At 45.2% G+C, this 16,718-nt stretch overlaps 2 protein-coding genes across 4 annotated transcripts in view; one reads left to right on the top strand and one right to left on the bottom strand.

Annotated features, from left to right (window-relative positions):
* Nucleotides 1–2,727, top strand: part of ETFA (electron transfer flavoprotein subunit alpha) — a 30,884-nt gene extending 28,157 nt beyond the window's left edge. The window contains exons 11-12 of the mRNA XM_054642197.2: nucleotides 1,737–1,817; nucleotides 2,630–2,727. Coding sequence (XP_054498172.1) covers nucleotides 1,737–1,817; nucleotides 2,630–2,668 — 120 coding nt within the window. The 3' untranslated portion in view covers nucleotides 2,669–2,727. The remainder of the gene's footprint in view (nucleotides 1–1,736; nucleotides 1,818–2,629) is intronic.
* Nucleotides 2,728–2,884: 157 nt separating this feature from the next.
* TMEM266 (transmembrane protein 266) overlaps nucleotides 2,885–16,718 on the bottom strand; it is an 85,177-nt gene continuing 71,343 nt past the window's right edge. For all 3 annotated transcript variants that reach the window (XM_077185789.1, XM_077185791.1, XM_077185790.1), the window contains 2 exons: nucleotides 11,633–11,683; nucleotides 2,885–3,908 (listed from right to left, as the gene is read on the bottom strand). In XM_077185789.1, coding sequence (XP_077041904.1) covers nucleotides 3,349–3,908; nucleotides 11,633–11,683 — 611 coding nt within the window. In that variant the 3' untranslated portion in view covers nucleotides 2,885–3,348. The remainder of the gene's footprint in view (nucleotides 3,909–11,632; nucleotides 11,684–16,718) is intronic.

Genomic DNA, 16,718 nt, shown 5'->3' with positions numbered 1-16,718 from the left:
AGGCATTTAGGTGGGGTAGTTATGGAGAGGATCCAGTTTTCCCAAACAAAGAATTCTGCAGCCATGGGAGCTCTCTAGAGTGTCCCCTGTCCTCCCTCAGCACTCTGAATTATCTGGCATTGTGAACTTGCACACTTCAGGATATGTTTTCCAAAGCAGTTGGATGCTTACTACCAAGTGAGATGTATAATTTATTTGTTCTTTTACAGCAAGGTAGGAAATGCAGCTTTTGAGGAGACCTGAAGAATTGTTGTTGCTTTCTTTCCTTATTTCTAATTCCCTCATGAGAGTTCCCCTGTCTTTTCTTACTCAGAGATTTAACTCACAAAGTTCTGTTGTGAGCAGGGTGGTGCTTTTGCTGCTCACCCGAGTCAGCAATGAGGTAGGGACCCAAATCATACTGAAGTTATTTCAGCTAAAGGAGGCAGAGGAAGGACAAAGCTGCCAAACCAAAGCTTCAGACAGTTTTGCAAGCAATTTGTTAATTATTTTTGTGATAAGGACAGAGCTGGCAGCCCCTGTGGTGCTGGCCTTGGCTGGGCTTCAGCATCAGCCCCTGTGGATGGTTCTGCAAGGAATGGCAGGGCCTCAGAAGGCTCAGAGAAAGGCTTTGCTCAGGGATCACAGCCTGGATTTGCTCCCTGCACTGCAGCTTGTCTGGGAGCCTTGCATTTGCAAAGAGGGGTAACTGAAGTAAATTGTAAAAGAGGAGAGCTCTGGGGAGAACATTTCCAGGGCAGCATTGCTGCAGCACTTGCATGTCCTTGGCCACAGGGCAGGGCAGTGCTCTGGGTACTGCCCGCTTGCATTTGTGGTGGGGTCTCTCAGGGGACAAATGGCCAAGAAATAACATTGCTGGGGGCCTAAAACCACAGGATTTGTCAATGTTCCTCTTTGAGTTACTGCCACTAGGCCCCTGCTTCCCAAGCCATTAATTTTGTTGGATTTTCAGTGGAGGGAGTAGAAGAGAGCAGGGAGTCGTGGTTCCCTGGGTGTGGCAGTCAGGGCCTCAGCTGCCTGTTGGGTCACAGCTGTCCCCAGCCATTGTCCCTCTGGCACTGCCCCAGTCTGTGCTCCAGGCCCCTGGTTGGTGAAAGGCTCCTTCTGGGAGCTGCTGGCTTTGCTTCAGGGTTCCTTTCCCTTCCTCTGCAGAGGGCTCCCCAGCCTGCTGCACATTTTGGTGGGGACACCCAGCCATGCTGATCTTGCTGGGAGCTGTCACAGGCAGTTCAGGATGATTCAGTGCAGGGCAGGGTTTAAACTGTTAAGATGTTTTCTGGATCATTGTGTTGGGATGTGTTGTGCTGTTTTCTACTGTGTGACAAACTAAATGCTGTCCCATTGTAACTACAGAGGCCTTTGGGCAGGGCTTTATTGTGCTTGTTGTAAATGCTGCCTCCAGGTTAGTTCTGCAGTGCTGCAGCTTAGAATGTGCAGATAATCCTTTGTAGTAATTTTTTTCTAGGCTTTTCTACAGGGAAGGATAGAAGAGATGTGTATGCTGAGCAGGGAAGGAAGGGTTTGTGGGTTTTTTTCAGGGGGATTGTGATGTATGTGGAGGGAAGGAGGTGCTTGTTTTTGAGATGGAAAAATATTAAATGCCCAGATAAATCTTCTGCTTCTGGGGACTTGGAGAGAAATATAGCCCATTTCCTGGCTAAGACCTGGCCCTGTAATCCAGCCCCAGAGGATGATCAATATCTAGATTTCATATGGTGCTTTAACTTTCCTTGCAGACCATTGTTGCTATTAACAAGGATCCAGAAGCTCCAATTTTCCAAGTGGCAGACTATGGACTGGTAGCAGACTTATTTCAGGTGAGGCTAAACTTCATGTAAGGGTAACTTTGGGAGAGCTGACAGGGGCTTATGTAATATAATCCCATGAGTATTAACCATGTCTGTGTGAGGGCGTTTGTTGTTTAAAGATTTGCTTTCTGATGTCATGATTTGCATGCTTAAAATCAAATCCCTGCAGGTAGGTTGTGTTGGGGGGTGTCACAGCCAGCCTGCCTCAGTTCCCTCAGTTCTGGTTTCCTGAGGTTGAACCACTTTGGAAATAACCACACATAGGTGCTTGCATGTATTTTTAAGCTTCATAAAGTTTGCAAGTAGAGAGTTGGCAGGAGGTGTGATTATTTCTGCCTGGGCTTGCTGCCTCTCTGACTGATGCCCAGGAGGAGCTTGCAGCTCCCTCTGGAGCTCCGAGCCAGCCCTGTCCCAGTGCCTGTGTGTGGCCACACGTGTGAGTGGCGGGAGTGGCTCTGTGGAGGCATGGGCAGAAACTCTGCCAGCACTTAATGCCATTCCTGAAATAATGCCCGCTGGCTCCGTGGTGAGCACGGGCCTCTTTGTGAGCCACAGACAAAGTCACATTCTGAAGAAACACCATGTAGACAATTTCCTTAATAAATTTTGTACGAATGCATTATTTCCACCTAATGGAAATGTAGCTCTCTTAAATAATTAAGAGGCTTTATTCAGCAGGAGAGAAGTGGGGAGTGCTGTGAGCCTGGAGTGCTGTGCTGGGTGGGAGGGTGGGCAGTGTAAGTGCAGGGCTGGGAACTGCACAGGGTCAGTTTGTGGGGGTCAGAGGGGAACATGCTCTACCCTGGCACTGGTGTTTGCAGGCGGTGCCAGAGATGACGAAGCTCCTGAAGAAGAAGTGAGTGCTGGTGACGGGACCTGGCACTGTGGAGTAAGGGCAAATAAAGGATTTTACTGGAAAGAGGTGGGGTCGGTCACTGCGGTGTTGGGATGGTTGTTTTTTGTGTTGGGGTTTTTTTGGTGGTCAGTTGCATGGCACATGGAGTGGTGGGGTGGAAGAAAGCAAGACAGGGAAAGCAGGTAAGAGAAGAAGGCAAGAGCAATACAAGGCAGGAGGCTGCATGTGTTTGTCAGTGTTTATTCCCATCTCCACACCCCTCCCAGTCACGCTCAGCCCCTGGCCAGGGTCAGGCTGGGCCCAAGCTGTCCAGCAGCTCTGTCCTGCCTCTGGCACCATGGGGCTCGTGCTGGCCCTGGACCGGTGGGAGTTCCACGGTGTTCCCGGCCCAGTCTGTTTGTCCCTCCAGGCCCTGTGGGTCCATACTGCCCTAAGACTGCTGGAAGGTCCATTGTTCCCAGGTGGCCACTGTAGGTCCCAGCTGGCCCAGAGCTGGTGGCAGGGCAGGTAGGTCATGTGCACACAGGCACAGGGGAGCAGAGGCGCTGCTGGCCTCGCCCTAGGCTGGTGGCCATTGCAGCAGATGCCACAGGTGTGTTCAGCACCGCCACCTCAGCTGTGGCAGCCTCATGGCCAGCGTGGTGAGCGTGTCCCCACAGGAGTCCCCATTGCCCCAGGCGGGCTCTATGCCTCGGGAACCCTGCCCAGCCGTGGCTCTGGGGGCCCCAGTGCCCCGTACTTCTCCTCGATCGTTGGGGCACCCTGGGGGCAGTCGAGGAGCGGCTTGAGCTGGAAGACATCAAGGCTCTCCTGGTTCCTGCGGTTGTAGACGCTGAGCCGGTGGCCCAGGTCGGGGCTGGCCCCCACCGAGCCGGCCGGGCTGGGCAGCTTCAGGTTGACGGGATCCAGCCCCTTCTGCGCCAGGCACGCCTCCTCCGACAGGGACGAGAGCAGCTCCTGCACCGCGCGCTGCCGGGCGGGCGCCATCGCGGCCCGGGGCTCCTCGCAGGCCGCGCTGCAGTCCGGGGACGAGCCCAGGGTCGGGCTGCTCTCGCTGCAGCCCCGCGTGCCCGAGCTGGCCGTGGAGCGAGAGGCGCTGCCCGACGTGAGGCTGGCCGAGGTCCCGGTGCTGCCCAGGCGCAGCGGCACCTCCACCGTGAACAGCTCCGAGGAGATGTTGGGCCGGTGCACGTCGATGGCGGCCGTGGTCACCACGCAGATGGCGGCCTCGGGGACTCCGCTGTCTGCAGGGACAGAGCACAGAGGGGCTGAGAGGCCTGTGGGCAGGGGCTGAGAATGAGTCCATGTGCAACGCTCTGTACCTACAGTGATGGACACACAGCCACCTGGGACACCCAGGTAGCACACAGACCCCTCTGAGCCATACACGTGTATATGTCATATACAGATACTCAGCAAGGCAGCCCTTTTCTCTATCCCCAGCTCTCTGTGTTTGTTCATAGAGATGCACTGTATGCCTAGATCTGTGTGTGTAAATGCACCAACCCCTAGAGCTTTAGTCATACAGTTAGTGTGTACATGGACAGGCAATAGGGACCTATGGGCCATAGTGCCTCCCTTAAATACCTGGAATTACCTACTGCTGCACAGCATGCAATCCCCCCCAAAATTGTACTCATTCTTCTGTACGTGGGTGTGGCCCCACAGGGATCTACAGATACAAATGCACATTTATACCTACACAATAACAGCCCCCCTCTCCTGAGCCAGTCTTTAACTTAGGCACACATGCCTTTTATGTATCTCCTGTATCTATGCTGGGGCTGCACAGGCAGCGAGGGATACACAGCCATACCTAATGCCACATACCTGCATATACATACACGAACACACACATTTGTTACATACAATACACAGGTGCAGAGATGGAGGCTCTCACCCCCTCCCCACCCCATTTCATATACACAGAGCCTGTAGATACAGAGATGAGGAATTATGTCTGTATGAGCCCCATATGGAATACATTGTACACAGACCTTCTGTTATACACACACAAAACACAGTGTCCCCTTGAAAGGCAGACCGCTACCACTAAATAAAATATATACAACCCCTCTACCTTTCTACAGTAATGTGTACATACTTCTCTGCATGTATATTCATTGGCTATATATATATATATATATATATATATATGTAGAACATGATACCTGTAGATGACCCCATCTATCTCTGTATTTACATTGCTATTTATCAAAGAATCACCAGGCTGGCAGAGACCTTCAAGATCATCGAGTCCACCCAGCCCAAACACCTCAACTAAACCCTGGCACCACATCCAGGCTTTGTTAAACACATCCAGGGATGGTGACTCCACCACCTCCCTGGGCAGACCATGCCAGAACTTCATGGACATATTTTATTGATATTTTATTTATATACACATCTTTAGACTATATGGAGGTCCATATATGATACAGTGCATACCCATATAATATATAGACTAATAATACATGCCTTCCCTTTAAATACATAGAATTATCTATAAAGAGAAAACACTTGTGCTTTCACTCACAAGTATACTTACCTTTAAATATAAATACATAGATATCTTACTGTGTGTATGGCTGGGGAACACAGTTATAGAGACATACAGAATATATTTTACCTATACATGAACAACCCCTCCCCCTTTTAGTCTTTTGATATGTACATCTATGTAAATAAATAAATATACACCCATGTATCTTTTTACAGCTTTCCAAGTATGTTATGGGGATCTAGACATACATATCAATATATAATACCACATACCTCTCTAACCATGTACAGACACACACATATATAATACAGAGGTGTATCTACACAGTCTCACCCACTTAATTTTATACATACCTAATCTTTATATATAAAGCATACAGATAGGGGGAAGAGCTGTATCTGTGCACACATATATACATATATATATATATATATATATATATATATATACACATATATATATACACACACATATATATATACATATATATACATATATATACATATATATACATATATACATATATACATATGTATATACACATATATACATATACATATATATATACATATATACATATATATACATATACATATATATATATACACACACACACACAAGCCCTATATGTAATACATTAGACCTATACATACATATGTACATTTTCTGCATACATCGCTGTGTGTCTGTGTGTGTGTACATCGAAGCACAGATAAATAAAAACATATAGATGTACTAGCTGTAGAACAGTTGTTGTCCCCCTTTGAAAATGTAATTGTTACACTTTAAATAGAATGTATACAATTACACACATGTATACTTACCTTTGTGTATGACTATTTATGTCTTATGGTGTGTATATAAAAATCTGGAATGTATATACAGGAACATATATCTAACATGTATCAAATAAGATAAGATATACATGTAACACATGTATAGCTCTACATGACACCTCCAACCTTCATATTATGTTTTAAATTATATACAAACACCCTTTTACAGACAGCAAAATTTATTATGGGGATGTGTACATAGGGATATACATCTATGTGTAATACAATATGCACCTACATAGATGGGCCTGCCCCAGTTTAAATCCTTATACACCTGCATAGACTTCTCCATGGAGATATGGGGACTGTGTGTATTATATATCTATTATACACTATATATATATAAAAAATATACTATTTATAAATATAAATATACATGATAATAGACTGCATATACATGCACACACACTGTAGAGCAGGGTCCCCCCATAACAATACATCATTCCTATGCTATGCAGCCATTTTACAGATGCACTGTGTAGTCCCCTCTTTAATTCCATCCAGTTGTCACTGGCAGCTGCACAGCCTGACCTTTGTGCAGAAATGCACAGGCTTGTCACTGTGTGTACATACAGGGACAGTGTACAGACCAGGATATGCACTGCAGCCACACCTGCACACCCAGACACACACGTTACCTGTAACAGGAGCTGCCCACAGCCAGTGAGATGTGTGTACAGACACACACCTTGGAGATGTGTGTACAGACACACACCTTGGAGATGTGTGTACAGACACACACCTTGGAGATGTGTGTACAGACACACACCGTGTTAGAGAGCGACACAGGAATTCAGAGGTACAGAGGGAAATCCACAAACATCAACAGTGCTGTACACCTGTACATACATGCACATCATACATGTGCTGTAGGACACACTGCTACACACATGCAGTCTGTCTCCCCCTCTCCCTTTTTATACACATAATCCTTAGATATCTCCAGACAGATATGGGCAGTATGTGCATACATGAGCTCCATACAGAGTATTTTACATACACACACATGTGTATATACACACACATATACACTCTAATACATAATTCACACCTTAAATATATAGAATTATTTATTACTAAATAACAAAGATCCCACCTCTCTGTGTATATTTATTTATAAGATGCATGTATTTATATACAAATATATATTAAAAATACATTGTAACTTTATGTGAGAACTTAGATATATCTTTATTGCTATTTTTATAATAGGGGTTAATATCAAGGGACCTGTGCATATATACACATACATCTGTAAATAAATAGGATATGCCTATATATACCTGCTCACTACATATATATATATATACATATATATACATATATATGTGTATATATATATGTGTATATATATATATACACATGTACATATATATATAGACAACACACAGAGTCTCTTGCCCACAATCATTCTGTAGACATACAGGCAGTGTGTACATGGATGAAGAGTCCCCTGTAAAATACAGCATACATGCATATGGACTTTTGGTACCTGGAACACACAGTACTCCCTCTGCTCTCCTTACCTAGAACACATATCCCCACATCTGTAAGTGTATGTTCATACACACATACCTATACACACCTATAAATTTGTGTGTACATACACAGTGACTGCAGCTATAAGGATATACATAATTGTACATTATACTTAACACCAATGATACATATTATACATGTAAAATTCTATTACCTCCCCCTTTTAATGTCTCTCAATGTATAGTAGGGGGATATACATCTATAAACAGTACTGTGTATATAAACACAGTATATAAACACATCTATAAACCTGTGTATATATCTCTCTGTATACACATACACACAAAATAAAATACATAGGTATATACAGGGTGTCCCCCCCAAATTTATATATTCATTTATCCACAGAGCTGGGGGAATATATGTGTGTATCTACCCCATACATAGGATACAATATATACATCTGTAATGCTTACATACACATATGTGGAATGTATATATACAGGGATACAAACATGAAATACATCATTGCTGTATGTGAACACACACACACACACACATATACACACAATGTATATATGCATTTGCACAGAAATGGTCTCACACCTTTCCCTTTTTACATACCCTACACCTATGTATAGATTCATACATCTTTATATATAGTCCTGTAGAGCTTGGGGATGTGTGTGGAGGGATAGACACGAATAAAACCAATACTTTATACCTCTATATGCACGTGTGTACATTTTTTAAATAGCTCTCTATATAATTCATGTGTCTATGGATTCAAAGGCTTTGTCTCTCACACACACACATGTACAGACTTTATATACCCATATACACAGCTTTATATATAGACATCCATATTTTTAGAGGGAATATCTCTATGTATGTGTTTCTCAATGTTTCCCCTTCATAATATATCTACATATGTACACATATTCTATATATAATACATATGTCTCTATATATACACACATGTCCTTTCTAATGTATAAACCATATACATATTTAAACAGGCTCTCCCACATATATCTCTCCCTGTATCTATATATGTATCTTTACTTATATTTATACATATACAAAGTACTAAAGTATACACAGATCTTTGCCTTTGTATCTGTCTGCATATATATGCATAAATAGCTTCTATACATTTATACAGATATAGGATAAGCCTATATATAAAATTCTATGTGCCTATATAATTATAGAAAAGCAAGCATATTTTTATATATAAGATATAATAACAAGCATAAAATAGATTAAAAAGAGATGTATATGCAGACAGTCTTATACACACTTCTAAAATAGATATAATTATGTTTTAAAATAAAATATATGGACACCTTTTCCCCTTTGTGTCTATGTGGGGAATTTATATATATGGGGATATAATTAATAATATAATATAATATATATACTTGATACACAAAGACGGATCCATATTTATGTCACATGTATGGTACATATTAAAAATATATGTATATAGCCATTCACACCCCCTATATGACCTAAGATATATAAAATATGAATATACAGTTTCTCTCACACATGTATAAATATGCATCTATCCCCATATATATGGGATAGACATTATACCACACTGAAAGTACCATTATATGGACTGTGTACAGACTGCATGTATGTATATACAGACTACACAGTCCCATCCAAGCACACAGCTCTGCATGTATGCATGTGGCTAGAGATACATCATACATTACAGCTCCATATGCACACACATATAAATGTAATGCATATAAAACAGAAATCTATAGACACAAACATATACAAATGCCTTTACAGATCTTTAAATACACGGGACCATACTGCAGCCATATTCATATGCACATATCCTGATCTATGAACACACACAGAGGCCGTCCTCAGCAAGCATCTATCTGCCCAGTGATAGAGTGTAGATACTCAATACAATATCCATGTGCTCATAGAGTCACCAAATGGTGCCTCCCAGCCCACCCAGTGCCACCCCTGCCATGGCAGGGACACCGTCACCATCCCAGGGTGCTCAGCCTGACCCTGGGCACTGCCACAGGGCTGTGCCAGGGCCTTGTCCCCTCAGTGCTGCCAGCCTGGCCCAGGGCAGCTCCAGGGCCTCCTCAGACTCGCTGCAGCAGCTCCACGTCCTGCTGATGCTGATGCTGATCCTGCTGGGGGCAGCTCTGTAGGTGGGGCAGAGCAGGGCAGGCATCTCCAGGTCCTTTCCTCAGGGCTGCTCTCGATCCCCAGCCAAGGCTCGTGCTGGGGAGTGCCCAGAGACAGGGCCAGGCTTCCCCTTTGCCCTGCTGAGCACTGGGAGTGTTCAGGAGCCCCCCTCTCCAGCCTGCCTGGATCCCACTGAATGCCAGCTGGGCGTACAACCAGACACTCACACTCCCTTCTGGTTAGTATTTATGTAGCCTCAGTTCCATATGAATCTATTTCCATTTATATACAGGATTAAAGATATACAATACATTATACAGAGAGATATTTTCGTTCCTGTAATATATACACATGTATTTCTATAATATATACACATATATTCTGACCACCTCTCACACTCCTTTCTACATTTAATGGATGCATTCTAATAAAATATCTCAGTATGTACAGAGACAGAGTCTTTCCCACATCTTTATATTTAGATAAAGCTCCACCTATATGTAGACACAAAATCAAAAATACCTTCATATGTGTATAAATCTGCTTACATAATACCCATATGGGGATGTGTGTATGTTTGGAGAGACATTTATGATACGTTATATACATACATGTAAAAACATGTATGTTTACTTACATTTTTATCCATGTATATGTATCTGGGTTTGTGTGTGCATACAGATATGTATATCTATATATATGGATATACAGAATACAGTATAGATTCATATGCATACACATACATTATATATATACTAGGCATATCCTTATATAGAGAAATAGATCTATATATGCCTATATTTCACTATGTATGCATACTATATGTAAAGTATGTAATACACTCTACTTATGTATATATACACACACACACCTCGTGTATATTCTCTGTACATGCATATGCAGGCACACACACATTGTTTTCTTTCCTATAACCCTGTATGATACATATGGGGATGTGTATGTGGAGATACACAGTTATAACACATTATATTTAACCACACACGTTTTTAATATATATACAAAATGTTATATTCATAAGGGGGGTGTGCACACCCCCACCTGTCAGAGTCTGCCTTCCTCAGCCCCCCCTGCCAGCAGCCAGACCACAGCCAGCCCCAGCTGGGCTGGGCAGGGGCTGTGCAGAGCCCCCAGTATGGGCAGAGCCCCCTGTGCTGCCCAGCAGGGCTGTGCAGAGCCCCCAGCACAGGCAGAGCCCCCAGCATGGGCACAGCCCCCTGTGCTGCCCAGCAGGGCTGTGCAGAGCCCCCAGCACGGGCAGAGCCCCCTGTGCTGCCCAGCAGGGCTGTGCAGAGCCCCCAGCATGGGCAGAGCCCCCTGTGCTGCCCAGCAGGGCTGTGCAGAGCCCCCAGCATGGGCACAGCCCCCTGTGCTGCCCAGCAGGGCTGTGCAGAGCCCCCAGCCCGGGCAGAGCCGCCTGTGCTGCCCAGCAGGGCTGTGCAGAGCCCCCAGCACGGGCAGAGCCCCCTGTGCTGCCCAGCAGGGCTGTGCAGACCCCCCCTGCCAGCAGGACTCCTGCCAGGAACATCCATTTGAAGGCTGCCCTCGGGTCAGGCCCAGCCGCTGAGGTTTCCCACCATTCCGTTTAACCTTTCTGAAAGGTTCCCAGCGTGGTGCTGGGCTAAGCTGTCTCCCCACTTCTTTTCTCTTCATTTATTTTGTCCCTACTGTTCATTCTCAGATCCATTTGAAGTGCTCTGTGAGCTGGACAGCCCAGCTACAGGGAATTAACCCCTCCCAGATCTCCCAACTATCCTGAGTTAAATACACAAGTTTGCAAGAGCAAACTTGGGCCTTTCAGAGAATGACTGTTGGCACACACTTCCATGGACCAAACCAGAAGACTCCGTGGTGGGTTTCATTTCCAGGACAGATCTACAGCACTGCCCAGTCTCACCTGGTTTACAGCACACAATGCAATGCAAACATACCACTCACGTTTGTGTTTGTAAGCAACACTCACCACTGCTGGGCTCGTTGTAGTATCGACTGATGTAATTATTCATGTCATCCTCTGAAAGAACAGAAAAGCAGCCCTTAGAAGAGCATTTATTTCATTACATGGCTGAATCCCACCCCACAGAAAGCTTTCCTCTCCCTGCATGCCCAGAGCCACCTGCTCTGGATTTTAGGCTACAAGGCCTGTGTGCATCACACCCCATCCACGCTGTGGCTGCAGCCAGCGCAAGGACTGGATTATCCTTTGTCACAGTCCTCTGCAGCACCAGCCTGGGAATGAGGCACTTTGGGCTCCAAAGGAAAGGTGCTCTGTGATCTTTCCAGAGGCTGACACAGAGCTGGCCATTTCCCCTCACTCTGTGCAAACAAACACAACACTGGCCTTTCCCTGCTCTGCAGGGGCCTCCCGTCCCAGCCAGGGCACACAGATAAACCTGGATTTATCCTGACAGGCTGAACCAAGGGCACCAGCACAGACAGAGCCATTGCTCTGCACAATGACACCCCCAAGTCACCTCCTTCCCCACAGGAGAAAGGGAGGCACCATGTTTGATTTTAATGTGCAATTCCCTACCTTCTAATATAATGTCACTTCTTTTCCATGAATCAAGAGTTATTTTGGTGTATATAACACATGCATATAAGTATACAACATAATATTAACATTACACTATCTGTTGGCTTAAAACCTACTATAAATAGTTTTACTAATCAAGGGTGTAATACTGAACCTGTAGTACATGCATGAGAGCTACACCTGAACTTCAGCAGCGAGTTAAAAATGAAGATGTGACCACAGAATGGAAAGCAGCAGCTCCATTGCATGTACAGATTTTAGATGCTACAGATGACAGGGGGATTTACTGTTATCTTATGGAAAAGCAGAACATTTTACCAAGCAGAACATTTTACCATGAAGTTCTCTTGTTCTGAGCAAAGGCAAACAGTGCTGCTAAGAAACAGTATCAGCAGGCCCAGACAACTCAGGCTTCCAGGCAACCTGACCTGCCCAATTTGTGGTGTATCTGTGCTCTAAAAGCACTCTCTCCTTTTAAGTGCTCTTTTTGATACCGTGTTTCAGAAAGCCGTGCTCATCCCTTTGAGCCAGATTTCCTTCATCCCCTGGGTCTCTGTGGCTACAGTCCTGCCTCATCACAGCACATTGCGGTTTGCAGGTGAAAGAAACAGATGTTTTCTGGGGAACACTCTCCTCACACAACAAGACCCAAACCACCAAGCACTCTGTACCTGAAATAGCTGCACTCATAAGAAGGCAATCTAACCTGACACTGAAAGGAAATGTCGTTGTTTTCCTGGTTTCATTGGATCTTAAAAGCTTTTTCAGCCCTTGTTGATCTTTAAATGCCTGCAGTCAGAGGTGTGCTTTGTGCTAATGTCTGAGTTTAAAAAAGAGGCCTCAGAGTAGCTCAGGGCAATGCCACTGAATTAGGAGTACATTGCAAGGCTTTTCAGCTATCTGCTACTAAAATACACTTCATTTCAGTCGTGCATAATTTATACTCTCAGTGCCACCAAACCTGCCAGCTACAGACACGGGTTTGGTTCAGAGAATGCCTCTGGAGCTGCACTTCTGGCAGGGCACTTTCAGCATCTTGGAGTCCAGTTCTAAGCACACAAATGAAAACAGCACACTTGTACTTGGGTGCTCCCAGTACAGTCTCTCCAAAAGCCAAGACACTTTGCATCAAAGAGAGGAAATGCTTGGAGAAGTCACTCACCTGCTTTTTGTGTCACAAAGACAATGCTCAAACCAAGGCTTCCTTGGGACTGCACACTCTGCTGACAGGATGTCCCAGGGCACTGCTCCCAAAGACAGCAGCTGTGTGCAAGCCAAGCCAGCAGAGAACCAGGCTGCTCTGCATGGCAGCAGTGGGCACTGCCAAACACCAGGAGAGGAGCTCCAGAAACGCCCTGCCCCTGCTCCCTCTGAGCTGGCCTGGCCTGGCCCTGTGTGTGAGCACTGGCACACAACACTGGGGAGCCCCCAGCTGCCTACTTTAATGTTATTTTGTGATGGCTTTATTAATCTTATTGCTCACCACTGCTGATCTACTTAGCTATAAATTAAAAATATATGTATAAATATATCTGTGCATGCATGTGTATGTAAATATAAAATACATATATTCAACCTTAAGTAGTTTCTTACAATAAACACCAATGAAGAGTAATGGAATAACAGCAGCAGAATAAATATTTCAACAACAGATTAAGTTTCTGAATCATTACATTAAAGCAAACTGACAATTAACAAACTCATCTGAGTCATATGGGAGTCTCAGCTGCTTTGGACATTGAAGGTTATGAACAATTCCAGTTATCTCCCATTATATTCTACATTGCTGAAAAAAGAAGTTCAAAATAATGCAACAAATATGCAAGTGAAAGCACCCATCTGTGCATATAAAATGTAGCCCCAAAGCCACAGTTGTGCACAGCACCACAGAACACTGCTGAAGGGATTGTGGGGGTTCCCAGGTGAAATTGTGGGGATTGTGGGTTTCCCAGAGAAACACACTCTGCTCGGAGTGGGGCTCCCATGGGATCAGGATCAGCTGGTGGCACGCAGGGGGTTTGTAGGAGCAAGCAGGGAACACCAGCTTTTACACAAGGGGCTGAGCACTTGTATTATTTACACTCTACACAGTTTTTCTGCTGTCAATCTAGTCCAGTTTCAGCTGCAGAAAGGAAGTTGTCTTAAGAAGTACTTAATTTTCACAATTTCCATGAGGTTTTTTTAAATCCTTCTTTTAAAAATTTTATTTTATTTCTACCACCTTGGAATTTCCAGGATCCAGATTTAATTTTTCTCCTTTCCTAGAAATAAATCCATCTCCTCCAATGTGAGGAAGTTCCAGAAGGTGTGAGCTGAGAAGGAAGAGTGTGGCAGCTTTCCCCATGTGAAAACCTGTGGTGAACAAGGATTTATCTACAACCCTCCTGCAGAGGGGGAGCATGGGGGCAGTGAGAGCCTGGGGAGGGATTCAGCTGAGAGTTCTGCAGAGCAGGGGAAGAAGGAAGGAGCAGAGCAGGCTGCTCTGTGCAGCCCACAGCAGAGTTTGCTCAAGCAGTGGGGGCTGACAGCTCCAAGGGGGAGGCAGCAGACACCACAAAGGGACAGTGGGGCTGACTCCAGCAGCAGCAGAACCCCCACCCCCAGGAGGGAATGTCTGACTGCAAGGCTGCTCAGACTCTGCCCCATCTCACACAAACCCAGCCTCCCCTGCACTGCAAGCAGCCCCTGCAAGGCTGCTCACTGCAGGGCAGGCCCAGCCCTGCCTGCTGCCCTAATCCCAGTTATTGAAAAAACGTGTGGCTCTCAGTCAGGATCTGCCTGACAAGCACTGGATTTTGTCTGATGAAGGTTTCCAAGTTATCTGCTTGTTCTTTTCCTGCAGGACTCCAAACACACACTGCAATGGCTCAGGGAGTACTAAACTACTTAGAGTACAGTGCCATATAATCTCATCTGACCCAAGAGACAACATTGCAATCTCTCTCTCTCGGCCCCATAAAAACCTCATAAATTTGGTGAAATACATCAATGACATTCCACCCAAGGCAGAGCTCTTTCAGTTCTGTAATGCCTCAACAGTGATCTTTAATTGTTTCATCAATGCCTTCATGAGTGATCTGCAACTCCCCTGTACACAAGAAAAGGCCTTAAAAAGGGGGTTTTATTTAGAAATATTTCATGATTAGAGTAGTCTATTTCATATTTTTATTGCCATTGGTTGTACTGCCTTCTGTCTCTCCAAGCTGAATTTTCTGAACTGGAAGGTTCTTTTTTCTGCTGTGCAGCCTCCCACTGAGGAAGTGAGTCCTCAGAGTAATGTCTCACCCCAACTTCCTCCCAGAAAAGAGTCTTTACTAGGAGGTTTCTAAAGAAACAGATCTTTCATCTGTTTCAACAGGAACCAAGAGCAGCCAGCTGGCACTTTCCAGGAGACTTCCCCTGCCTTTGGTTTAAGACAGATTGCTACATTACTGCAAGCTGCAGTAGTCACACCACTGTTCAATTCACACACACATCCAGTCCCTGCAGAGGCTGGATGGATGCCTGGGCACATGGATATTCCATCTTGAGAGCAACTGTAAAGTCAGCTTGCAGAGAAAACAGAGCCACAGCTTCAGCCTGGTTCTAAGTAAGAAATCATTCTGTGGTCAAAGTCATTGTGCAGAAGGAAACCTGGGATATGCTACAGGCTCCATTATCAGCAGATGCTGCTGGGATAGAAACCCAGAATCCTGACAACAAATGGGGGACTTTGGGCCTCACTTGAGCAGATGATGCAGCAAGGGCACTGTGAGCTGGCTGGAGCAGGGCTGGGATGCAGCACAGCTCTGTCTCAGGGGGGCACAGCATGGGCTGGGGGACTCCCAGTGCTCTTCCCAACCTTGTTCCCTGAGTATGGATCAGCAGAGCCACAGCTGAGCTGGCTCAGTACAGTCAGCCTGAAGCAAACTCAGAGGAACCTGGGTTTGTCTCTATGAAACAGCAACATTGGCCAAGTCTGCAATACAAAGCTAAGGAAGAATATGGCTGCCACCAAAACAATCATCAAGGTAAGAAAAAAATAAGCAAAAGGATTCAAGAACAAACTGTTATAAACTGGCAACAAATAAATGTAATCTGAGAATTAGGAAAAGGCTTGTAACACTTGAGAAGCAGGCGTCTGGCAGGGCAGCAGAGGGCAGAGCAAGCACTGCTGTCAGGGGAGCACCATCTGCTCATGAAAGGGATCCCTCTGAAAGGCTGCCTGCTTGGACAGTGCAAAGCATTCCAGTTCTGTGCTCCTCTACCTGTCAGCAATGTCTTCACACCTCTTCACACTAATGATGAGAGACAACTTCACCCTCACAGCCGTGACTGCAGGCTCACCCCTTCTGGGAGTGAGCAGTTTCCACCCCACCCGTTTGGTGACTGTGAAATACAAGAGCCTGACTCCACTAACTGCACACACATTTCTCTAAGTGTTGCTCAAGGTTTAATTCCTTTGGTTCCTGCCTGGCTGGTCAGTGCACAGAGAACCACAAAGCCTGGAAGAGGCACCTAGAGAGAAGTCAAG

The sequence above is a fragment of the Agelaius phoeniceus genome, chromosome 13 (assembly GCF_051311805.1).
Source record: "Agelaius phoeniceus isolate bAgePho1 chromosome 13, bAgePho1.hap1, whole genome shotgun sequence".
Taxonomy (NCBI): Eukaryota; Metazoa; Chordata; class Aves; order Passeriformes; family Icteridae; genus Agelaius; species Agelaius phoeniceus.
The sequence above is the reverse complement of the archived record's forward strand: the minus strand, read 5'-3'. Positions and strand labels throughout refer to the sequence as shown.